The 26267-nt window shown below is 43.8% G+C and overlaps 1 protein-coding gene and 1 long non-coding RNA gene across 6 annotated transcripts in view; one reads left to right on the top strand and one right to left on the bottom strand.

Moving 5' to 3' along the window:
* Window positions 1-6907: 6907 nt before the first annotated feature.
* Window positions 6908-14415, bottom strand: LOC110358368 (uncharacterized). Of its 4 annotated transcripts, none has more exons than XR_010470728.1 (4): window positions 14147-14415; window positions 9005-11311; window positions 7318-7461; window positions 6908-7125 (listed from the first exon to the last, which is right to left on the bottom strand). It is a non-coding gene; the product is annotated as an uncharacterized LOC110358368 (long non-coding RNA). The 4 variants fall into 4 exon arrangements; XR_010470726.1 differs by having other exon boundaries at window positions 6908-7461; window positions 9086-9325; window positions 9457-11311; XR_010470722.1 differs by having other exon boundaries at window positions 6908-7461.
* Window positions 14397-26267, top strand: part of GTF2F2 (general transcription factor IIF subunit 2) — a 96168-nt gene continuing 84297 nt past the window's right edge. The window contains exons 1-4 of one of the 2 annotated variants that reach the window (XM_005501806.3): window positions 14397-14685; window positions 23104-23177; window positions 23638-23656; window positions 25052-25196. In XM_005501806.3, coding sequence (XP_005501863.1) covers window positions 14620-14685; window positions 23104-23177; window positions 23638-23656; window positions 25052-25196 — 304 coding nt within the window. In that variant the 5' untranslated portion in view covers window positions 14397-14619. The remainder of the gene's footprint in view (window positions 14686-23103; window positions 23178-23637; window positions 23657-25051; window positions 25197-26267) is intronic. The other variant, XM_005501807.4, reaches the window with a different exon arrangement.

The following is a 26267-nucleotide window of genomic DNA, read 5'->3' as shown; positions in this document are numbered from 1 at the left end:
CATATCACTTTTCTTTTTCAAGTATTTCAAAGCATAAACTCTGGTAGCACTGTCAATATTGAAGAGTTTCTAGCTCTGTTGCTGAGAAGCTCTGGAGAAGCACATTTGGGAGTCCCGTTAGTGCCAGGAAGATTTTATTTTTTAACAAATCTACTCTGTTCTGTAAGCCTTGGACCCTCTCAGGTCCCACATGCTGAGGAGAGACTAGCTGGAACTTGAAGAGCAGCTCCCTACTCTGGCAATGCTGTACCCCCCCCAGGCAAGGGGGCTGGCTGAGATCTACCCCCTAGGCAGGCAGGAGCTGCAGTAATGCCAGGCTGAGCATACTGGTGAACCTGGAGCCTGTCCACCCCATGGGACTAGTCTTTGCCCTGTCTGTGGCTGGGCTGGCCCGCAGGAGCCTCATGGCCTGTTCTCTGCAAGGACGTGGAGAGATGTGCTTCGCCTTGCCCATTTCTGGGATGAAATAATGTCTTATCATCAGCTGAGGCAAACAGTGTTGAACCTTGCTCATCAAGGGTGGAAGGAGATGTCTGGCCACCAGTTGGTGGTGATTCTTCACTAGCACTGGGAGATTGGCATAGCCCAACAGACTGATGCCTCCTAAGACCTGGACCTCAGGCTTCCTCCTTTGACTCCTCCTGTATCCCTGCTGTCCTAAGGAGGAAACACTGCTCAACAGTGGACTTGGAACCCCTTGATGGGATTTAGGCACACAGAAAAGACAGGGATCCCCACCAGCATCCAAATATCAACAGTGAGTGAGACGAGTCACGATGCAGGCAGCTGAGGCATCATCCTATTTTGACTGCTGCACACCCCTAAATTAGCAGCAGATCATTTTTTCATTGCAAAGTAACATTAAAAACTCTTCACAGGGAAGAATTCTTGGTTTAGCAGCTAAGCTGAGACAGTGAAGATCTGCCAAATGCTTGGGAGTTTGAAATGCAATAGGCACAACTTTGCAAAGGCAAAAGAAAGCTTTTTTCTCAGCCTGTCAAAAGATACAATCTTCAGCTCTTCATAAAAGTCAGCTGGAGTGCTCCCAACAGGCAGCATGTCTTACAGGGCAGTCATTCCACCTCAGATCTCCCAGTCTTGATTCTCAAAGAAAATCTACAAAACCTTCCCTAGGTAAATCTGGAAAAGGTATCTCATCACTTTTCTGAATATTAACGTTTTAGAGCATGTTATCATCCTCCTCTTTTCACCATTCCCACTAATCTCTCAGTGCTCTACATTGTGCTTCTATTATTCCACAAATTACTTGCCTCTCTCTTCCTCTTAGGAGATAACTAGCAATACCCTCTTTATATTCCACAGGTGCTGTCAGATGTCTAGCTCAGGCACAGGTCTAATTAAACCCAGAACCATTGTTCCCCATGTGCAGTTAGGTTTGACATTCACTGTGTCTTTCCTGAGGAGCGTGTGTGCCCCAAAGCTTATCAGCTTTCTCCAGCTATATTACCTGCCTTCATAAAAGCTATTACACATACCTAAAAATCTTTATCTTTAAACCTTTGGCTCTAACAATACTGCCACGCCAAAAGGCTGCATACACTGGAAAGAGGAGCAGCAGCATGCAATTGGGTCTGGTTTATAAACAAATGAGGTATTAGCACTATGACATGACTCACAGTAGATCTTAAAACCTGTTTCGTATGACACAGTGGGGTTTGAGCACTAGTTTAAATTCAGTGTTCATCTTTGACTAGACATGCTGATCCATGGCTAGAAGCCCCAGTGCAGCTCATCCTCTGCCTCCCTCCTTCAGACCCTGTCTGGATTCACCTCTTTCTTTTGGAGACTCCTCTCTGGACGTGAAGCAGCCCCTTCACTGAGTCTCAGTTTCCCATCTGTATAATAAGGGGGTAATTGTCTCCTTCAGCCCTAGGAGGACAGGTTAAGGTTTAGCCACTTCAGCCTGCTGTCACCCCCACTGCTACTGCTTATCCATCGCTGTAGGTGTTTGCTCCTGACCGTGGCCAGTCTCTCTCCAGGGAGCCACCAGCACTGCTCTCCTCCAGGGCTTTGTACAGCTTCTGACTGTCAAATTACTGCATGAGCAGACAGTATGTCCTACTAATGCCTCCTGGGGCACCTGCATAATATCTCTATTGTGTGTCTCAATAGTAGGAGCTGAACCTCTTTTCCTTCTCCTTGAAGCCAGGTGTCCTCACTGGGAGCTTCTGAAAGTCACTTACCCAGTGTCTGGAAGCCTTCACATGCTATGGCAGCAGCTATCAGAGAAGATCCCATAGAGAAGAGGCATTGCTGGTGGAAGGCAGCGTGTGGGGCAGAGGGTCTGGGACTCCCCACAGTGTGGGCTAAGCTAACACTGCAGCAATGCCCCCACAGGAAGCACTGACCACAGTCTGGGCTGGACAGAAGAGCAAGGAGCTCTGTGACCGGTGGGTACCCAGCCTGCAGGGTGAACTACAGAAGGACCATCACCACAGTATGTATTTAGCCCATTCAGAGGACCAACAGAGGAGGCGAACCTTGATTGTGACCAAATGTTTAATAAAACATGGACACGAGCTGAGGCTTTTCTCAAGCCTAGAGTATTTTTAGCATCTCCTTCCTCAGGTTGCTTCTCCAAGTGTCTAGTAACACTTGGGTTACACTGCTTTCTCTCATGGAGTCTCTAGCAGGATCTCTTTCCTCAACTGGACCTCCAATTTCCATTGAGGTGTGAGATTTGGTTGAAACTAGTGGATGGTTTCCAATGCTGGAAGGGGACAACTGTCAAGCAGCCATACACCTACTCAGACAGCATGACCACACGGGCCTCCTTCCCATAGGAAAACAAGCTGTGCAATCATGATGTTCAAGGCTCTGTTATAACACAGAAACATACATGTACAGAAGTCATGCTGTGTAGGCAGCCTGAATTTTGGCCTCTCTTAACCTTTGGCCACTTGTCTTTGCAATTTTCATTACTTTTTCAAGACAGCATTTTTATACGCAATAGAGTACTTTGTGCACTGGTACAATGTTAACTTCCACGGAGTGTGTTTAGGTGGAGGAAGATGCCTTTTCATTTTGTGTTGCTTTTCACTTCTTTTTTTTTACATTCTTCCCACACACACCCTCCCCCACTAAGGGCAGATACACAAACACTTGCAGAAGTACGCAGAGGATCAGCAATGCAAAAGCCATCCATGTCTTTGTCCCCATGCCACAGATGACGGGAGGCCGATGAGTCTGGTCCTCAAGCCTTGTGCAGACCAGCTTGTTGAACTTGACAGCACCACTTGTGTGCAGAGAGATGAGTCACGGAGAGCGGAGGTTGTGGGATCTGCCCCTAGTTGTGGAGCTGCTTTCTTTGTAGCAAATATTAGCCATTCAAACAACACTCATATTTCTATTTTGGGTCACTGTTTACAAGTGCAGACTAACAACAGTGAAAGAACGGGAATCTGCTACCAGTCAGAGCTCTCCTGGCACTCTCCAAAGCATATTACAGGAGCTACATTTCTGGTGAGGGTCAGAATGGACAGTTGCTATAAATATATTAAAAATATGTTGTTAGCTGACAGAGATTTCACATTTCCTAAGAGGAAGGTGAATATCTGGCACTTTCCTTAGCAGATTAGAGGAGTAATTATTAGTGCGGATACTTAGACACTGACTCTTGACAGATTGCCAATGATATTTTCGACTGGTGAAGTATGACAATGTTTTCAAAATACCAGCAAATTTTCTAGTGAAGAGCTGCACAATTTTGAGTGCTTAACTGAAGCACCTCTGAATGGCAGTCAGGAATAATTTGCACCATCACTCAGCAGATGGAATGGATAGTTTAATATCCGTGCCTTTTGTTATGCACAGACATGTCAGATAAGTATATATCTGGCCCAAAGGAAATTGCTACCTATTCTTCTTACACGTGCTTCTCTCTGTGTGAATTCACCTGCTACTACATCAGCCACTTCAAAGTCCCTCATCAAAACTGTAATTGCAGTTCAATCAATAACGTTTTACAAGAGGGAAAGTGCCTTGATCCAAGTGAGCTCAAAATTAGGGTCATGCCAAACCTACAACTCATTGAGGTGTGAGGACACTTAGCATGACCTGCCTTGATTTTCAAAGGCTGAGGTTTATTGAGCAGCCATCTGGATGGTTTCATGTTGCCCACATTTCCAGTACAGCAGTGGGCTCCCCTCCGTAACACACTCCATATACCTAGAAAGCCCATGATGGGCTGGCAGGCACAATGGGCTCCCTTTGTCTGGGTTTTCTTCAGCAGAAGCACAGTTGTATGTCACTGAGATCTGAACAAAAGGGCAAGGAAGGCAAGTCCCAGAAATTTAATCTCAGCTCTGCCACTCACCTCTCCACATGGTGAGAAAGTCCTTAAATCTGTCCATTTTTCAGTTTTAACCCTTTACATGTTACAAAGCAACATATAGCTGTTAACGTAGTGTTAATATTTAAGATTTAATGATGGGGAAAAGCCTGCCTGAGCCAAAGGAAGGACTCAAATTCAGTCAAGCAAGAAACACAGGTGGATGAGAAATCAGGCCTCATTATTCATAGCACTGCACTGCACTTCTCAGTCCAGAAGATCTCCTCACAAACAAAGTAAGTTCAGGTAATTTAACTGTTGTCATGTTAGGAAGATGTTATTGCTGAGCGTAACATGCCAGCAAATGAGGATAAAGCCTATGCTTGGCTTCAAGTCATTGCTGCTTCAACCCCTGATCAAAAGTGTCAGGATCTTCAGCAGTAGCCAGGGGCCGTTGGAGGTGCTGATGGTGCACAGCAGGGATGGCGAGATGGGTGAGAAGCTCAGCTGGGGTCAGCGTCGTTCTTTGGTGTTTATTTGTGAGACGACTGAGTCAGAGTCAGCAACAATACCAAATCTTTAACGGCAAATCAGTAAATTAGGGGCAGAGATGGTGAAGGCAGGAGACATGTTGTGGCTCATATCAGGGTGTTCGTAAAAGGATTATGTTCCATTTGTTCACTAAGAAATAACTAGCTAATGTGCCGTGCAAGCATGAACCAGATCTGCAGGGCAAGGCAAGGCAGCAGAGGGGGAATACTCTTTCTGGAAGAACAGTGTAGAAAAGCAAAATGCTGATAATTTGCTGAGAGGCTCTGAGTCCCAGACTGAGGAAGGACAGATTAGACAAATGCTCTGCTAAGAAGAAAACTGAAAGGATAATGTTTTATGTGATAGATGTAGCACTGGTGCTGCACGAGAGACGGGGGTTTTAAGATGTATGCAGGAGAATTAGAATAGAATCATAGAATCATAGAATCATAGAATCATAGAATCATAGAATCATAGTATGGTTTGGGTTGAAAGGGACCTTAAAGACCTCCTAGTTCCAATTCCCCTGCCATGGGCAGGGACACCTTCCACTAGATCAGGTGGTTCAAAACTCCATTCAACCTGGCCTTGATCACTACTGTGGATGAGGCATCCACAACTTCTCTGGGCAGCCTGTTCCAGCGTCTCACCACCCTCATGGTGAAAAATTTTTCCTTCTATCTAATGTAAATCTACCCTCTTTCAGTGTAAAGCCATTACCCATTGTCCTATCACCACATGCCCTTGTAGAAAGTCCATCTCCAGCTTCTTGTGGGTCCCCTTTTAAGTACTGAAAGGCTACAATAAGGTCTGCCTGGAACCTTCTCTTCTCCAGGCTGAACAACCCCAACTCTCTCAGCCTGTATTCATATGGAGGTGCTCCAGCCCCCTGATCATCTTTGTGGCCTCCTCTGGACCCTCTTCAACAGGTCCATATCCTTCTTATGTTGCATAATGGTAATGCCTAGAAAAAGCTGCAAGAACCAGGAAGGTTACTTCAGTGAGGACAACTATGCATGTTAAAAAGGAGTGTAATTAAATAATGTGATTAAATGAGGGCCAGGAGCTGGAATTCACAGAACAGCAATAAGAGCCACCATAAGCCAGACGGTGAAAGGAGGAAAGGTTCTCTGACCCTTGAGGCAGGGAGAAGTGATGAGATGACGTTTGCAAAGCTAGTGAAAATATTGCAGACTCTGAAGGGAAATCTCATTGCAGACAGAAATGGCCTTTTGTTATATACGTTTGGGTTTTGGGTTTTTTGGTGTTTGTTTTGGTTTTTTGTTTGTTTGTTTGTTTTTCTTCTGGTAACTTTAGGAAAGAAATTAACATTCAGCTATTTCAGAAAGAAGTTAACATAAAGCTTCAGTGATTCAACCTTAAGAGTGCAAGTAATGAAGAGTTAAACTCCTGGTCACACTGGGTCTCCAGAAATTACAAGCCTATGTGAAACAGGGTGTGAGCTTCTGGAGGGAGGTGGACATATCCTGCAAGCTGCAAGGGCCAGTTGGGGGCTACTCCTGCCAAGTGCTTGGTCTCCAGGAGAAATCATTCTCATTGACGAGCCTGCAGCTCTCAGCAAGAAGCACACTATGAGGAAATAGCCTCTGATGATAAATAATCCCAGAATAATCACATTTCTTTCTGCCAGCCCCATGTACCATTTGCCAGAAGATAAAATGAAGCAACATGAGGCCATCAGGGTTAGCTGTTGTCTCTGGACCTCTCACCACCCTTCGGTACCCAGGCTCTCATCAGGTCTTCTTGTCCTCACTGGTTTTATTTGCTGTTTCCCTCTGTTCCTCTTCTGCTTATTTTCCTCCCACTGACTGAAATGTCATTTCTGTTCTTTCATTTTTAACTCATAGTAATTAACTAGAAGACAAAATTTCAGACCTTATTTAACCTCATCCATCAACAGAAATCCAGTAAAATGTGATCCAATTGTAGGTCTGTAACAGTATCTACTCATTCCAGTTTATTCATTTCAGTTTAGCAGGAAAGCCCTTCTTTGTGGCAAAGAGAAGGTATTTTGCTCTGGTCCATAGAAGCACTGTTAGCTTATGCAGTGAGGAGACAAACCACTTTCGTATAATCATATTTATTAGCTTATTAGTGCTGCTTTAGAGAAGAGTCAACAATCAGCACTTAGGGAGAAAAGCAAGCTGGCAGCAAAGGCCACTAGGTGGAAAGGCTTTGGAGGGAACCTGCAGGCAGTTCCAGCAGTAATGAAGCACAAGCATCTGACGTCTCCAGTTAATTATCTCATTGAGAGCTTGTTGAGAGGCGCTGCTGCAGCTGAGCTACAACCAGGTGCAAAGGTGGCATATGAGGCTGGATGCAAATATATGTGGATCATTTCCTTTAGCAATAGTACTTAAATATGTGCTATTGCAGGATACTATAGTGATGACTTCCAAAGCACTGGCACCCACAAACTAGATGCCTTTATTACATTTATATATATATACACAAAACCTTAAACTTTTATATACCTGCCTATGCTGTCAATCATGGGCAGCAGTGGGATGTCATCAGCCAGTCCTGTTCATATACATGTTCAAAGAGCACGACTCCTACACAATAAGCTGGCTGGCTTCCTAACACAGTCTTCTCCCAGGGTCATTGGAAAGCTCCCTCTGCAAAATAATAGTCCATTAGGAGATAATTTATGTATCAATAACATACCTTGGCAACTGTGCATTGTCTATACCTACATAATTATGGCAATATCACTGGCATGTAATCACATTTGTTTAATTATAACACAAGGGAAATAAATCCATTGAAAGGGGTTTTTTTTGGTAGCTGAAGAGAAAATGCCTTGGTCTTTACCACATCATTGATGGAAAATCCAGGAGATGAGTGACTGCAGGTACCACTGACTTTTTGTGCTGAGGTAGTACATTGCTAGAAAAAACTCAAGGATCAGACAAAAGGTAAAGGAGTGGAGGACTGGAGAACAGGTAGCACTCAGTTCCCTGTAACATCATTTACTTACCTGCAATGAAAAGACACTTTAGAAAGAAACAAGCTGCTCAGAGCTCACATTACCTTTGTACCATTACTGGCTTAAAAATATTGCATGCTTAAACACCCTTCTTGAGAGATGCTGGTGAAAAATGTTACCTAATACTTATGTACCAGAGAGAGGCAAAAGGAACCCTGAGTTAAAGAGATACTGTCAATTTTACGGTCACTTTTAAAGAAATGATTTTAAATAAGGTTCAGATCAAGTATCTCTGAAATTCTCTGACAAGTGTCTTCCTTTTCTAAAAAAAATTGCAGCTGCATCTTTCAATTCTCTCTTTTTTTTTCCTTCCTTGATATGGTGAAAATCCAAACAAATGAGAGGCCAAGCTGCCTCCAGTCAAACTCACTGCACATTTTTAATGTGATGAAACACACAGTGTGGGTGAAACTGTAAGCAGAGCTGCAATTTCACTAACCTGAAAACTAGGTGTTTTCAATGCATAGCATACATAAAAATGTGTGGTTCTAAACATATAGAAAGAATTAACTGGGATTAATCAATTAATGCAGATTGTCTTCTGATCAGAACTGGGGGTTTGAGTTGTATTTTTAGACAGAAGTGTGATGTTTTATGGTTTTTACTGCCTAGCATTGTACTTAAATGGGAGCTCAGCCACAAGCTTGATGCTTTTGCACTCTCTGACACTGAACAGCTTGGGGTGAGCAAGTCTCTCATTAATATATTGCTCAAAAGCAGTCTGAAAACACAATGGCTGCAACACATATTTTGGCCTTAAAGAGACACACTGAGAATCCTTTGCTGCCAGAGGAAACAGATCTACAGCTTGATGGCCTATGGTCTGTTTTGGGAATAAGATATATAGACTTTCACTTCTCTTATTCCAAAATAAATGATCAGGCTCTGCTCAGACATTTTTTGCCAATTTGCAAATTATTTCCTCTCTTTTTTTCCCAGGTTACATAGACCAACTGCAGTTCTGGAAAATTAATGGTGCATCACCGTTGAAGATAGCAAAGGGCAGTTTGCCGTCTGCTTGCCTTGGCAGTTCAAGCATTAATGGTAGTTTTGAGGTTTAATGATTGCACCCTTGTGAAGCTGTGGGTTCTCTGCTAGCTGCAAAAGCAGATACTCAGGCTATAGGAGAGACCCGCACCAGCTAGCAGGGTCTTACTGATGCTGTGTGGTACCTGTAAGGGAGTAGGACAAGCAGCTCTGCAATGATCTCACTCCATCAGTTTTCCTCCTCCAAAATGAGTTGCCCTGCTCACCTTAATTTGTTAATGAGGCGGTTGGCTGACATGAATGAAAATGAATGAATGAATGAATGAATGAATGAATGAATGAATGAATGAGTGAAGTCAGAGCATTAGCTGTTGGTGGAAAAGTCTCCTTCATGGCTCAATGCTCCCAAGTGAAAGTCAGCTTCTGCAGGAGCTTCCCTTCCTGCCTGGCAGCAGATCAACCATCCAGATGTGGGCAGCACTCAGCTCCTTCAGTACATGGCAATGCTAGAAAAGAGACTGGAGATGTCACCCCATCCACAGAGAAGTGAAAGAAGGTTCTGGGGCATCACCGTTTATTGATAAAATGCCTTCTGGAAACCTGGGAACCAAGAGATGAGGAAACATCCCAAACCTACCAGGAATCACTTGCAGATGCCAAGGGTGCCCATCGAATGTGAAGTGTGACTCGAGGAGGCAGTGGTCCTGCAACATGCTGAGTACCAGAAGCCAGAAAAGGAGACCCACCATGAGAAAGAGTGTGAAATCACCAAAACGAGGTCTGCTAGCTGCATGAATCTAAGTGACCATTTTGGTCTGATACACCCAAGCCTCTGGGCTGTGAGGTGACCACAGGAAGGAGGTCATGGCCTCTGGCTTTTAGGGCTGCCCCACTCTCAGGCCAGCCAGGTGGCCAGCACAACCTGGGAAGCCTTGTGGCCTCTGCCAGACACTTCCCAGCTCTACATGTCCCCAGCCACAGGAAAATTGTGATGGGATGAGTGTCCCAGTGCCTTTCTCAGGAAGGGGAGCCTGTGGCCCAGTGGCATGGTTTATCTTGCAGGGAGAGCCCATGGCTGGACCACTGTGGCCTATCTGAAGAGTCAGTCCCAGAGAAGCAAAGTCTCTACAGCAGTTCAGGTAGGAAAGGGCTTTCCTGTGCTTAATGTGATTTCACCGGAGCACAGCTGGGAGCTGCAGTCCCTCTCCACCTTGCCTTGTGCCAGATACACACTCCTGCTCCCCATTCACCAGTAATAAAAGACAGAGGTCTGCACACCATCAAAAGGAGACAGAGACGGTTGTGACTCCCTTTTCTGTCACTCAAAACAATGATCTTCTTTGTTATCATGCATCTGGAGTAGGGAAATTTTGTTTCTCTTGTTACAATTCCATGCACATGCTCTGCATTGCTTACAAACTGAAACACAAGTAGGGATCCACCTGCTTAACATAATCCAGTGTTTGCAGTTTAGTGTGATTATTGCTGATTTCTTTGATCCAGTGTATTAAAATTATCATCTGCTACTTTACCTGATATGGTAGGTTTGGGGACATCTGCGCAGAGAGCAATATAGATCTCTGTGTTGTATTAGCTCATAATACACCAATTATCATGTGCTCTATTTTATTTCCTTTCTACACAGCTTGTTTCACTTCCCCAGGGGTTTCACTGCTCCAGGAAAAATACGGAAAAAATGTAGTTTTCATCAAGACCTTTGATGTTTCTAAAACAATGTCATCCCATGATTTCTTGCTGCCAGGTAGGGAATAAGAACTATGTTGAATCATCTTGCAACTAAAAGCTGTGAGGCTGGGAATCCTAACATCTTCAAGAGCTGTCTTGTGGGTTTTCCTCCATTTGCTGCGGTTAGTGGGGCTCAGGAAAGCAACACATGGCCCTCAGGCTCACCGGTCAGCTCTCTGACTGCGTGTCCAGGTCTCCTTCCCTCCAGTGGGAACCAGTGAGTCACAAAGCAGTGACCAGCACACATGTGAGTGCTGTCCCCAGGGGCACCCTCAGCGAGATGTGCACACCATGTCAGGAGCTGAAGAGCCTTCCCAGGTGTCACACTTTAATGCTACAAAACAATAAAGCAGATTTTCCCCACAGAGGATACAGCTGAGTGGCTCATGAACTCTCACGTGCAATTCTCACCAGTAGGTCTTTTCCCTTTAAAAACTCCATTTGATTCTTGAGAAGTGTTTTCAGCGAAACTTGTCTGATGGTGTCTATCACTGACATCTTGGTTGGGACCATCACCAGCTCCCAGGAGTACCTTTCCCCTCATCCTGACTGGGCATTGAGGGTAGCACATGAGTTCCTGAACAGCAAAACTCCCATCAGCTTCAACAGGACAGCATCAGGCCTTTTGCATCTTCTGCTGTGCAGAAGAACCAGCAGAATCAGGCTGCAGTGATTAGCCCATTCCTAAAACTGATGAAGTGAAGCCATGTGCAGCTGCTGACAGCACTGCAGCCTCCTCATCTCACCTGGTTGGATGGAGGGAAAAAAGAAGAGAGAAAGGTAGTGCAAGTTTTAATTTAGCCACCTATATCCTCAGACACAACACGGGTTTCTGTGCAAGCTGTGTGACTAACACACAGCTCCACTGCTCGGCAGCTGGCCCTCGGATCCTCCTCTGTGGCACTAAATGTGTCCCTGGCAAATAGAAGGTTGAGATTTTAAATGAAGAATTAATGACAATGTGCTCTTTTCCTGCTTGTTGCCCCTTTAAATTCAGTTTCCATGGGAACAGGTCTGGAGAGGCTGCCTGGAGGGAGCCAGGAGAGATCTCTGCCTGGCCGCCCTCCCCTCCGGGTTGGCAGCTGAGCCACCCCAACTGCCAGGATTTTGCAGAGGTTTTTGCTATTGTTATTTATGCCTGGAATAGGAGCAATGGCTCCTCATGTGTTCCTTCTCTGAGGAGTCCCAAGGTGGTTAGCCATGCTGCTGGTGCCTGCAAGCTGAGCTCCTCTCCTTCCATCTCCCATCCGGCAGAGTGCAGACTTGTCTGAACGCACCATGAGGCCACCTCACTGAAAATGTAACTCCTGTTAGAAATATCTTTTCCATCTCTTCCTTCCTTCCTTCCTTCCTCCCTTCCTTCCTTCCTTCCTTCTGGTGGCAGATTTGATCAGAGTACACAGACAGAGGTGGAAGCTGTGGCAGGGGGACAACTTTGTTGTTAATTCACGGTTTATCCTAGGGGACAATCTGAGACCCCACCTGGAGTCCTGCCTGCAGCTCTGGGGCTCCCAGCACAGGAAAAACATGGATGTGTTGGAGAAGGTCCAGAGGAGGCCACAAAAATTATCAGAGAGATGGAGCATCTCTGCTGTGCAGACAGGCTGAGAGAGCTGGGGTTGTTCAGCCTGGAGAACAGAAGGCGCTGGGGAGACCTTACTGCGGCCTTTCAATATATAAATGTGGCTTATAAGAAGGACCGAGGGACATTTTCCCAGGGCCAGTAGTGAAAGGACAAGGGGCAACGGTCTTAAACTGTAAACAAGTAGGTTTAGACTGGACATAAGGAATAAATGTTTTACAATGATGGTGGTGAGGCACTGGTGCAGGCTGCTCAGAGACGCTGTGGATACCCCATCACTGGAAGTGTTCAAGGCCAAGCTGGACAGGGCTTTGAGCAACCTGGTCTAGTGAATTGCTCATGGCAAGTGGGGTTGGAACTAGGTGATCTTTAAAGGTCAACCCAACCATTCTGTGATTCTAGAAAAATCATTTCATTGAGCCCCTCATTTCTGCCAGATCCATCACCAAGTTGTTTTGTAGCAGGGTGAGGATCCTTAAAAATGGTCTGAGAGCTTTTGGTTGCAGTTGAGGGTGAAGGGTTTCTTGGAGTTATGCTGGAATACTGTGCTGGGTAACAAAGAGTGAGGTAGGGTATGGCTGCATCCATACGTTCTTGGATACCCAGATGTGCCTCTGGGTTTCTCTTAGAGGCACTCACTGTTTTTTTTCTCAAAGAGACCACAGGAACAAACTGTCCTGTGTACAGCACAGAGAATCAGTGGAGTAGAACCCAAACACAAACTGTAAAGTGATGGTGTTTGTGCAGATCCACTCTTTTTAGTGATGGTGTTTGTGCAGATCCACTCTTTTTCCAGGTAAACAGAACCTAAGACCTATGATATTTGTAGGTTGCACCATCCCACAAATAGTGGCTGTTTTTACTGCTGTTGAGATGCATCTCCTTCCATTTTTGTTAGCATTCGAGGAGATGCTCTGTCATGTCTGTGAAAGGTTGTATTAATGACATCTGAATTTTGAGCGGAAGCTGACTAACAGCACAAGTTTCATCCACCCAGCTGAGTTCTGCAGACATGTACAGTTTCAAAGTAAAAACAAAAGTAATTTTTAAATTTAATTAATCCTAATCAGAATAGTTCAATGTTGGCTGTTGTTGCTTCAGATGTACAAAAGAGTATTGAGCTCCTTGGTTACCTAGATGCTTGCCTATAATTAGAAAGACAGGCTATCATGTCTGAGATGTAATACTGAGATAGCCTTCTGCAAGCCAGATGAGCAATGTCTTGCATATTGTACCAGAAATATTCCTTGCTTGCTGCTGGTGCAGTCTCAGATGGAGTATGACCTTCACTGTGTGCAACCAGACTTCAAGGAGGATGTAAACCTGTACCCAGGAGGATTCAGAGAGCAACAGGCGTGACCAGAGGTCTAGAAAATATGACCTATGAGACAAAATTGAAATAGCTGAGGTTGTTTAATATAAGTGGAGACAAACCAAAGGGATACATCTCAGTGAAGGGATAAAGTAAAACTGCAGAGAGGAAGGTAATAAAATGCTTTCTGTGTGCACAATCACAGTATCACTGTATCACAGTATGTTTGGGATTGGAAGGGACCTCAGAAGATCATCTAGTCCAATCCCCCTGCTGGAGCAGGAACGCCTAGGTGAGGTCGCACAGGAACATGTCCAGGTGGGTTTTGAATGTCTCCAGATAAGGAGACTCCACAACCTCCTTGGGCAGCCTGGATAGAAGAGAAATAATGAGCTTAAACTGCCACAAGGGAAACAGTCTAGACATTAGGAAACCTCCCCCAATGATAGGGAAAAAGCCATAAAACATGGACATAGAGAGGTCACCTAAGCCAAATACCCCCACCTCAACACTGAACTGTCAGACACTTGCTCTCTCCTGACTTAAGATATTTTCAGTGCCTGAGAGGCTCTCCCATCTTTAGACAGTCTGTTCCAATGCTTCACATGAGTGCTCTTTGCAGAAAGTTAAGCCTAATAAGTCACTTTTTATCCACGGTAAACGATTCGCTTGCTCTTTTTTCCTCACCTGAGTGAATTTGGGCACACGGTGATGCTTTGACTCATTTCCATGGAGCTGCTCCCCAGCCTGCCATTTCCCGCCCACACCAGAGAGCACTGTCATGGCAGGGTCTACTCTGTGCACACTGCTTTTCCAGTTTCTCTATATAATTTTGCATGCTCCTGCCGTTTTCCAGCATGCCAGGACAACCTTTCCCGTGCAGGGAGAAACTAACTTTCTGTGGCCGCCATGCCGACGCCCCGCCCTGCCCGCAGCCGCACCGGGGCGGGGACTCGAACCCGTAGGCCCGTCGCAGCAAGGGCTCGTCGTCCCGCTCTTGCCCAGCCGTGCTCCGCGAACGGAGAAGGTTTGGCCACCGCGGGCCACCGTCCTCCGGGAGTGCGCTGCTCTGCGGGTCCGGACTGGTACAGTGGCCGCGGCAGCAAGAGGCATCGTCCGCCCGCTTCGTCCTCCGCCTCAGCCGGGCCACCTGCCCCACCATGAGCGAGAAGGGCGAGCTGGACCTCACCGGGGCCAAGCAGAACACGGGCATGTGGCTGGTGAAGGTGAGAGGCTGCCGGCGCTCCCCTAGGCCCGGCGCGGCCTGTGGCGGCTGGGCCTCCCCTCCCGTGCCCGGGGTGGTGGCGGCGGCCGCGGGGTGCGGGGCCGTGCCTGGGGCGCGGGGGGGAGCCGGCCTGCGGCGTGGGGCCGGGGTTGGCCGCTGGCCCCGGGCAGCCGGTGGCCCCGTTTCCCTTTCCGTGGGGGCGGGGGTGGGCGAGCAGCGACGCGCGGCGTCTGCCCGGGGAGCTGCTGGGGCGGATTGCACAAATGCAGGTAAAATTGAGTTGTCTCAAGAGTTCTCCTCGGCTTGTGCTTTATTGGGGGTAACAAACGTGTTAGCGTAACTTCCGTTTTCCCAAAACTCTGAGAGTCGCAGAAAGTTTGCTCCCAAATTCACATCCTGATCAAAATCCAAACCAACCAACCAAAAAAAAAAAACCAAACACACAAAGAAAAAAAAAAAAACCACCACAAAACACAGCAAAACAACAACAAAACCAAATCAAACAAAAAAAAATGCAAACCAAATAACAACAAAACCAAACAAAAAAACCCCAACCACCATAAAAACAACAAAACCAACCAAACAAAAAAACCCAAACCAAAACAAAAAAAAAGAAGCAAAAATAAACAAACAAACAAAATAACCCAAACCCACAGGGAAAATAAGTGGCCTGTGTCTTGTCACTACAGCTTACATTGGTGCTAGAGAAGTATTGCTGTAGCAAAGGTGCTATGAAAGGATAAACAGCTCAGCATGTTAAACCCAAGCACCTGTCTGGTGCGGGGCTGTGCTCACATCTGCTGTTGCTGACTCGGCCACCGCTGTCTCTTCCTGAGCTCTGTGCTGTGGAACATCTTTCAGTCAAGGTGGTTTGGCTGCGTCTGCTGGCAACAGGAAACGTTGGCTCAGGGAAGAGGAGACTCAACAGCAGTTTTGGGGAGTATGTGCCTTGGCCCCCTTCTAGTCCCCTGTGGATGTGCCCCCATTTTTCATGACATGTATTTGGTCTATCTGGGGAGAAACTAGCTTACTCCTCTTTTTCCTTTGGGGAGGGAGGGAAAAGGCTCAGACCTTACACTTGAAAGAACCCATGGGGACAGGGCAGTACCCAAATACCAGTCCTAGGGGGCGAGGGGGTGTGACACCATCATATGTCAACTACCCAAACACCTTATTGTGGTCGTTGAAAATGGTGGGGAATTTCAGACTTGCTTTGCTCTGCAGAATAGAAATTCTGGTGGTGAGTAGGTCGCTCCATCTGGCTTCCTCTTTTGTATTGGCACTTCAACATCTGGTTTTGTGAAACCGCAGTGAACACTGCGTAGTGCTCTGAGTGTAATAACTTATCCAGGTCAGTAAAAATGAAAACTGGCAATAAAAAGCTCCAGAAGTATGTAATGATACTGAGTGACAGGATGATAAAATGGCAGATAAAATACAGAGCTTAAAAATCTAATCTGATATGGGTAGGAAAAAACTGTCCTAATAGTTACACAGTGATTTGGTCTCTGCTGGTTGTTGTCATTAGAAAGGAGGTTTATTTTCACAGTAGATATGGGTAACTGAGAATATTGTGTCAAAAGAGTAGATTAAACCTTGGGCATGATTACAAAAGATACAGAAAACAAAAGAGAAAATACTATGCGCCTTACTATTCATTGTTATTTTATACATACTGCCTGTAGTGTGAATAACTGTGTGTAGTTCTGGTCTCATCCTCTGTTGTGGAAAGTACACGGTAGACCTAAAAACACCATAGAAAAGAGCAGCAGGGATGATTTAGGGAGCAAGGAATGGTGGCTGTGAACGAAACTCATAAATATGTTGTTACCTTTCAGGCTGGCAGAAAGATTGATTTGGAAATCTTACAGAGGTCTGCAGAGTAATGTCACAGGTGGATAAGGAAGAAATAAGTAGGGAAGAGTCAGTTCTAACACAAGAATTAAGGGTGTATCAGATTAATTCATCTGGTGGGGCTCAGAGCAAACAAAGGAGATACTATTATTTTGCACAATATGTAGTTGAATTTTGGAATTTGTTGCGATAGGAGGTTGTGGATATCAAAACTTTACAGAAGTGCAAAAAGGCATTAGATAAATTTAGGCAAGAAAATCGAATTGAGATATTAAAAATGAATATTATCGCATACCTCGAGGCTTCTGAGTCAAAGATCACTGTAATTAGAAGAGCATGCTGGGGAAATATCTTTTTGTCTTAGGTTCTCCTGTTCTGCTATAATCACTGCTGTTGCTGGCATTTGGAGGCAGGACACTGAACTTACTTGTCCTTTAGTCTGATATGGTTTGGTGGTTCTTGAAGCAAGCCAGGGATTTCCAGCACATCTGTGCTTCTAGTTGATGCCACTCTGATCACAGGGTGCTGCCTGGCTTAATGAGAAAACTAAACTGAAAGGAACATGGAAATATTGCTCTTCTGGGTAAGTGTTAATGTAATCCTTCATGCACATGGTCTGATTTTATTATTTGGCCATCTTCTAGTATAATAGAAATAAAAGGAATTACAAAGTTGCTCAAGTTGGTATACCACAGCAAAGGATGTACAGGATTTTATCCTTTGAATATCTTCAGATGTGATCTTGGAAACAACCATCCTTCTTACTAAGACCTTCAACACACTCAGAGGCATGACAATATGTAGCACCTGTACTTCTTATCTTCACTAGCTAGGATAATGGGGCCGAATGTATCCTTCCTTTGAGGGAAAGAGCAATCAGTTCTGCTGGAATAAAAAACTTGTCTTATTTAATTTCCTTTTAGCATGTATTATGATAGCACAGGAAGGATTCCAGAGAGACTACTTAACAGGCAATTTAAAAATGTAGTAATGAGTACTTTAGAAGCATAAGCAGTAAGAGGAGGTATGAGGAATTGAGTGAATACCTTTATTACAAACCCAGAAGGCAACTTGAATGTTTTTTCTCTGTTTTCAGTGAAAGCTAAGATAGGGAAATACTATAAAAACTGTTGGTTATGTACTTACGGTAAAGGGAAGCCCATTTAGCATTAGCTGTTAGAATTGTTAATTTCTTGTTCCTTGTGTGATTTTTTAAAATTTAATCTGCTGCATTGATCTATGTTTAGGAAAATAGTATCTTTATATAATTTATTTTTTGTATGTTAAAAGGAAAACAAAAGCATAGAACCTGACATCAGCCTTACTCAGTTTCTGATGTACTTACTGCATATGGATTGCTATATAGAGAAAGAGCTGATTTTATTTCATACAGAAAATTGGAAGTAGTTTATTACAGGTGGGCTGCTTTTGTTCTAAAGGCAGGTAGGAAGCTGTGAATAAGTTGAAAGATGCATGGAGCAGGGCCCCTTGTGTCACACGCTACCTGCAGTGTCCCTTGTGTGCTGGAGCCTGGGTGGACATGTGATGTGAGGAGTAGGAAGGAAACAGAAGCCTGAAGGGGCCTTGACACAATGCTCCTTAATGCCTAAGGTTTCTTCTCGTAATTAAATGGTATGGTTTTTGAAGAGAAGGGTTTTCTTACGAATCACAGGATGAAGGCCACTTGTCTTGGAAACATGCAGTAGCCTTTCAGTATGGCAGGTACTCTGTCCACAAGTCAGGCTTTCTGTGGGTGTGTATTTTTCAAAATCCTGCTGTGGGATGGTTGAAATTTTTTTCTGCTCTGTAAAAGTAGGTCATTCTTCTTTCCCGGACTTTATTTCAAGGAGTGTTAAGAGTTTGAAAACTAACTGTTCCCTGTAAGTTGAATTTTTATTATGCTAAAATTAAAAGAAAATGGCAAATGAAGATGTCTGCAGAATGTAAAGCTTTATTTAATCTTTCCTGTGACTGTTTATGCTGTTAGCGTGGAGCTACAGAGTTCATTCAGCATGTGGTTTTGAGAGTACCATCTGGTTTTAACTGAAGTAACTCCATACAGCTAAAAGTAATCCTTTGATCACAGTCCTTCATAACCTTTTTTCTCTCTCTGCATAGCTCTTGATTGCAGACAGGCCAGCAGAAAGATGATTAATTGCACTCTTTGAGACTGTTTCCCCATGCAGCTGAAAGAAGTGTGATTGATCTGCAACCTCTTAATCTGAATAAATTCCCTGTCTGATTATGTTAAATAGCAAGTCAGTGATTTTAACAGCGTGAGAATCCTTCACTTCTTGTCCACTCATACTGGATGTGTGTCTACCTTATTACCTGGCAATATAAATTCGATACAGATTAGGTGAGAGCACATAGTAATATTTCTATTGAGTCAGCTGGGGCACATCATAGCATTTATCTCAGCCTTAGAAAGAAAATTATATCTGATCTGACATGAAATCTGCTGTAGAAAATTACCACTTTGGAAGCTGTGGGGAAAAAAAATCAATAGATTGTGCCAGTTCGTGGCTTTCTGTTGTGCATTTGTGGCATTTTGGACTCAGCGATCCAGGACTTTCTGGAAACCTGGACTGCCATTTAGTTTGGCTGAGCATTTGTAGGACATCTGGATTTTCTAGCTATTCCACAGTACTTCATGGGGTGCTGTGAGAATAAATGGAAGTGCTAAGCACCAGTAGCAAGGTGTTTTCTGGGTTTTTTTGAAGAACAGGTAAATGCAAGGTTATTGTTAAATTCATTTGAGCTTTAGGAAGTTAGCAGGTTATTGTTTGTCAGCAAGTTCCTGGAACAGGCTCTTTGCCTTCTCAGCTGTGCAGTGAAACTTGGCTTAGTTTTATTCTATGCAAGACAAAAGTGAGACTACGGAGTAGTCTTCACTGCTTGGAACAGCAGAGCTTACTATGTTTCTCTTTCTCACTGGCTGTGTCTCACACTGTTTTTCTACATGGGCACAGATGTTTTCAGTAGCTGTGGACTGTGTGAGCCAGAATAAACTTTGCTGTACCACTAAAGAACATTGCTGCGAAGTAAAAGAATGTAGATTTGTCGTGATGTGTCGTGAGCACATGAAGGAAAAAAGATAGAAAATTCCTCTATCAAAGTACTTCTTTAGTACATGGCATTGGAACAGTAATGATTTTTCGTTTAACAAGTCACTGTTTTGATAGACACTGAGACTACTCTAAGTCTTTAAAATGATGTTCTCCCAGAAAGTGCTGCATCCTTACTAGAAAGAAAAGGGTTTATAGGAAGTAGTAGCTTCTAATAGACTGCTTTCAGCTATTTCCTCTTGAAAAAAGTCTGTAATTTCCCTATCACTTGAAGATCTTACAATTAGTTTTAAATAGTCAGATGTGAGATTGCCCTTATTGCCTCAGGTCTGTATTCCATCTCTTTATGTGCCAAAGTACTTTAACGTCTAATAGCTTGTGTGTAGGGGGGAAATTGTTCCAGTCTCCCATTTGTTGTACTAATGTGTCGTGTTCGGTTTTTACAAAAAGCCATCATAGAAAAGACAGCTGTAATTGCTGAATGGTGGGGGGAAAACCTGTGATCTGCAAAACATTGCACTCTGTACTTGTAACTGGTGGAGCTGGCTTCTTGCAAGGAAAGGCAGACATGACTGGAATTGATGCCACGTGGTAGAGCAGAGAAGGTAGAGAAGTTCCTTGTTCCTCTAGGCTTAAACTGAGAAGCCTGAAGCACCTCAGCAGGCCTGGACACACTGACACATGGGGTGACCTGGCACCTCCTGTCTGGGGCAGGGCAGTGGCAGCCACCAGCACAGGACACTTTTTGAAGTCCTGGCGAACTGTGCAGATTTGTAGGTGTTCATCAGCGATAGCACCAGGTATGAAAACTAACTTTTGATTTCATGGAGTAAATGTTGTTTGTCATCTTTAAGCTTGCCTGGTCTTTAAGGAGAACTATGGTAACTTTGAGCAATGGACACATTTGCCTGGCACTACAGTCTCCGGAAAAAAGAAGTGCTGTTGCTGCTGCTCACAGGTGTGCATGTGTTGTCACATCTGGGAGTCCGAGGAGCATGGGTGTATGGCACAGCGGCAGCAGCAAGGCATTGAGGCTGGCCATGGAAGCGCCAGCTGTTGGGGTCTAGTTCTCCTGGCAGTAGTTAGCTGGTAGCTTTTTGGCCAGAGAGTGGAGAGGCAGGCTGTGATTTTGGCTAATGCTGCATTGATGGGAAAAGAGAAAAAAGTGTCTGCTTAGAAAGCCAGCTCCCAGCTTGTTGGTTGCTTATGTAGGTGCCTGTCGAGGTTTGATTGCGGGGTGACAATAAAACCCTGGCAAATGTATTGTTAGCCCCCTCTACCCCCCCCTTTCCCCTTTGAGGTCCTCCCTCTCCTGCTTCCCACTAAGGACAGGCGATTGGGAGGGAAAGAAGGACAGAGAGAAGAAAGTTGGAAAAAATTAAAAATGTTTTACTAATGCTACTGATAAAAATAGAGAAAATAATACAAAATATGCAAAACCAATCTTGAAAGTCCTGGCAACTGCTCTGGCAGATGAAGGACTGGCACCTGAAGTCCTGGACTGGACTCTGGACTGGATTCAGTCTGTCATTAGGCCTGAGTTCACAGGGACGGCTAGCAAGGGCCCCATACTAATGTCGGCCATAAGGAAAAGGGATGAGATCCTCATGGTCTCCCAATTTATGTGAAGTATTCACATGAATGGGATGTTATACTCAGTTGGTCAGTTTTTGGTCACCTGTTTCTCGTTGCCCCTCTTGTGAGATATACATCCATTCTTACCAGTCAGCTCGCATTCCATTGCTTTGTCTACCAAAACATGTACCTGGCTTTTCAGGAAAATGTGGTTAATAAGAAGGCTTTAGCTGACAGGCAAATTCACTAAAAGAGAAACTTGTTTTTAACAAAACCAGGACAGTGCCGTTACTGTCCCTCATAAGCCCAGGTCACCTGAGGCTCAGATACCCAAACCTGTAGGAATTTGTGTGTAGGTCAGTCAGCATCACTGGAGCAGCTTTTATTCCTTGGGTGTATCAGGTTAAGCTTGTTCATGTCCCTGCACTGACCTCTGCTTTGTGCAGCCGTTTGGGGAAATGGGTTGGGGCACTGGTTTGGTTGTTCCACCTGCTAAATACAAAATCAGCACAGCTAAAACACAGAAGTCCCCGACACCTCCCAGCCAGCTCAGTCTGCTCTTTCTATGTACTGACCAGCTGCACAAAGGGTTTTACCAATCCGATGAGGGGTGAGAATGAGTGATGGGAGGCAGATCTGCCGGAGGTGGTTCTGCTGTTGGAGAAGTGCACATCAGGTAGGAGTAGGGCTGTGGTTTGCTGCTCAATTTGGCTGAGATTCCTCAACTGTAAACTTTCACTTTACAGGACCTTTTGGTCTCAAAGTTGTAATTGCCTATCTTCTCATCATTGTGCGGTTTTTTGTTGCCTTTTTCTTTCCCCAGAGAGATGATAATTTCTAATGAATATTTAAAAATATAGTTTTACCTGATGAAATTATTGGGACTTCTTAGTTTAAGAATATGATGCTGACTGTTTTTTTTTTTTGCCTTTCGTGATTGGATAGTAGTATTTGAGATTCAAGATTTTTCCTTCATTTGGGAAATCTGGAACTCTACAACAGCCTTATTTTTGTGCTACATTATTCTCTTTGTTTTCCCTAACAAAAAATAAATAAATAAATAAAAATATATATATATATATATGATACAACAGCTTGAGAAGTGGGCCCATGTGAACCTCATGAGGTTCAAGAAGGCCACGTGCGGGGTCCTGCACTGGGGTTGGGGCAACCCCCAGTATAAGTACAGGCTGGGGGATGAAGGGACTGAGAGCAGCCCTGTGAGAAGGACTTGGGGGTACTGGTGTGTAAAAAGCTGGACATGACCCAACTGTGTGCTTGCCATGCAGAAGGCCAGTCATACCCTGGGCTGCATCAAAAGGAGTGTGGGCAGCAGGTCAAGAGAGGTGATTCTGCCCCTCTCCTCTGCTCAGGTGAATCCCCACTTGGAGTCCTGTGTCGAGCTTTGGAGCCTCAGTACAGGAAAAACATGGACCTGTTGGAGAGGGGCCAGAGGAGGCCACCAAGATGATCAGAGGGCTGGAACAGCTCTGCTGTGAGGACAGGCTGAGAGAGTTGGGGTTGTTCAGCCTGGAGAAGAGAAGGCTCCAGGGAGACCTTATTGCAGCCTTTCAGTACTTAAAAAGGGCCTGTAAGAAAGATGGGGACAGACTTTTTAGCAGGGCCTGTTGTGACAGGACAAGGAGTAAGAGTTTTAAACTAAAAGGGGAGATTCAGGCTGGATACAAGGAGGAAATTTGTTACACTGAGGGTAGTTAAACACTGGCCCAGGGTTCCCAGAGAGGTGGTAGCTGCCCCATCCCTGGAAACATTCAAGGCCAGGTTGAATGGGGCTCTGAGCAATGTGACTGGGTTGAAGATGTCCCTGCCCATTGCAGGGGGTGAAAACATTTGAAGTATTTACACATACATGATTTATACAGAATTTTAAAATCTGCTTTTCTTGAAACCTGTCTTCTTAGGTCCCCAAATACTTGTCACAGCAGTGGAATAAAGCTTCAGGAAGAGGTGAAGTGGGAAAGCTAAGGATTACCAAGTAAGCCTTTACTATACCTTTATTGGTTGCAATTCTTGGAAGAAATTACCTGCAGTAAAGTTGATTATATCACACCTCTTATAATACATAATCCTGTTTCTTGCAAATGCTGTGCATATTTCTTCGGTACCTGAATGGTACTTGTTTGTGTAGTGATTATGAATAGACATACTGAGGAGTGGCTGTATCCCATTACATTAAGTTTGTTTTCTTAAATCCATGAAATATGCACATCTAATTGGCGTATGTTCTTTAACTTATGCGTGCTATTTTGCTACTTCTGTTCTCACCTGCTGACTTTTTCCATTTTTTCTTGGGCATCAGTCTAACAAAAAAATTTGAGAATCTTGGGAGTAAAGATGAGTAACAAACCTAGAATTTGAATTTGCTTTTTTTCAGGGAAGCTAAACTTGTGGAATTAGATTATGGAAACTAAAATATTAAATATTTTCTTTTGCAGAAATCAAGGAAGAACAGAAGTAAGTAATTACTAAATACGGAAGCTGTGAATGTGTTATATTTTGAATTCTGAATATTGTTTAGAATGTGCTGGTTTCTAATGTCACCTGTTTTTTTTACACCTGTAATGAAGCATTGTACCACAGAATCAGGAAGAGAGAATTCTGTCTGTAGCTCTGCCCATCAATTTACTGTAAGACTTCTGTCAAGTCTCTTTGTTCCCTAAGTTTATTTACCCATCTGTAAGCAGCGTAGTAGGGACCTTCTCTCTAAACATTTTCAGATGAGTTAGTGCAAAAGGCTGTTTGAGAACTAAGGAGGATGATAAGCAAATGAAGTTGGAAGGTTACAATTTAAGAAGTATTCAGTTTTGTAGCTAGAATTTGGTCCTACTAAATATAGAACAGTTTGAAGGTTTTCGTGCAAAGGTAACTGCTTTTATTAGCAGCCTCAGTGAATGACACTAACTTCCTCTATCTTTTATAGGAGATAAGGCAAGTTGGATTAGTTAAAATTACTTCATGTACCATGTAGGTATCTGTCACTGAATTGGAAGAAACTGTGGACAGAAAAATGCCAGGGAAGCATGTTGTATTTGCCATTTGATAACCTGGCTAAACTCCTTTTAGGATAAGTGGAGAAAGTTATACTGGAGGTTTGAATGTTTGATTGAACTCTTCTAGGCTGGAATATGAATGAACCTCCCTAATTTTGTAGGCCCCACACCAAAATCTTGATACTGACTAGAAGCACAAAACTTATTTTGCAGTCTGTGTGGAGCCAAGTGGTGAGGAACCCCATGAGAAAGGGTGGCTTCCCAGGGACCCTGCATGGCAGGATGTACAGGTAGAGCACACAGTGCTGGTTTGAAATGTCCCTCTTCACGTTTCTTGCTGTGTCTTGATTGTAGGGATTCTGGTTACCCAGTCCCTCCAGTACCTCCTCAGCTTCTGTATTTGGCATACAATGCAAACATAGCAAAGGAGCCGTATTTTAACCTCTCCTGGGCTGCATACAATTCAGGAGTCCCTGGGCTAATAACACTTGCGATGGTACGTTAGCACTTCTTTCTGGAACTCCAGCAGCTGTGTGAAGCATTTTAAAAGCACTCATACTGAACAACGTCTGAAAATCTGTCATGCATTACATTTTAGTAAAATCAAATTGTTCTCTGACTTCAGGAGGAAGTGATTTACATTTTTTTTAAAGATAAGTATATTTTACTAAGTACATAAAAGCTTTGAATTCTGTATTTCAACAAGAGATCAATACAGTAAGGCTCTTATCCCACTCTTTATGTCTTTGAAATGGAAATGTGTTATACTACTTGTGTTTTCTCTTTTTTGTTTCCCCATAACTCGTAAAACTGTGTAATTGAGTCTGTTTAGTAACACTGTGGTAACTGTGACTGCTAGGTGTCATTTACTTTGAATGAAGAGCTTGCAAACATCAGCGATATTGGAGGAAAACCCACTTCAGTCAGTGCACCAAGGGAACACCCATTTATTTTGCAAAGTGTGGGAGGACAGACCTTAACAGTGTTCACAGAAAGTTCAGTAGGTAAGTCAGAATTAAAGTTATTTGTTATAATTCCAGTATATGTGTTTTCAATAAACTGAATGCTGTAAAGGCCAGAAGATTCAGATGTCGGATTTTTGCTCTGTTTTGTTGTTATTTGCATACATAACCCTGTTGTACTTTTTTTTGTGTCTGTCTCTTTTTTTCACGTGATTCAACAGCTAGTTTAAGTTCTCCACATGGGGTTATCCTGTACGTTTCAGCTGTGGGTCTGCTGAAGAGAACAGAGCACATGGAGTGCAGTACATGGTGAAACCTGTAGGGTTTTTACTAGAAAAATGGTTTTGTGTTCCCATGTAGTTTTTGGATCAATTAATTTTTTTTTCTCCTTGAATTGGTCTCTGCTGTGAATGTGGTTTTATAAGAATGATGATTCTTCTTCTGTCCAGTTGAACAGACCCATTTTAGCAAGAAACACAACTAATCACCACGTTTTCTTGAAGCGTGTATATGGTTTAAGTGCATTAAAGCTTAGTAAAGTCATAATACCAAAGCGTGCAGCACTAAGATTATAGTTTTTCTCACTGAATTTTAGCAGTTTGGCCTGTCTTAATTTCAGCTCAGTAGCTGTATGGTTGATTAGGATATTCAAGATCATATGTCTGAAATTGCATGTTAGACAATAAGTTCAGCAGACTACCCTGCATGTAACTCCTGTGTCCTGTAAGATTTTCTGCTGTAATGATATCCTCATGTCCTGGGTGTTAGAGAGAGAAGGAAAGTGTCTTCAGAGCATGTCTTATTGTCTGCAGAAGGTATCTTAGTTTCAGGCACTTAGGTTTTGGTGTCCCCAGAAGACAAATCATAGTAATATTTTTTGATATCTCTGCCTCTTGTGGGGCAAGAAAACTACAGCATGCTTTATCAAATAAATGAGGGAGGGAGAATTGTAGCTCACAGGACAGAGTTAGAATATCTAAGAGTTAGAATACTTAGTAAGTTGACCATCTCTTTTAAAGATGTAATGGCTGAGCACTGAGGTATTAAGGTACAAGTAGCTGGACTGTGTCAGTTGTGTTTAGAAATACACTCTTATAGTACAACTTGGGCACT

Source organism: Columba livia, chromosome 1 (assembly GCF_036013475.1).
Source record: "Columba livia isolate bColLiv1 breed racing homer chromosome 1, bColLiv1.pat.W.v2, whole genome shotgun sequence".
Classification (NCBI taxonomy): Eukaryota; Metazoa; Chordata; class Aves; order Columbiformes; family Columbidae; genus Columba; species Columba livia.
The sequence above is the reverse complement of the archived record's forward strand: the minus strand, read 5'-3'. Positions and strand labels throughout refer to the sequence as shown.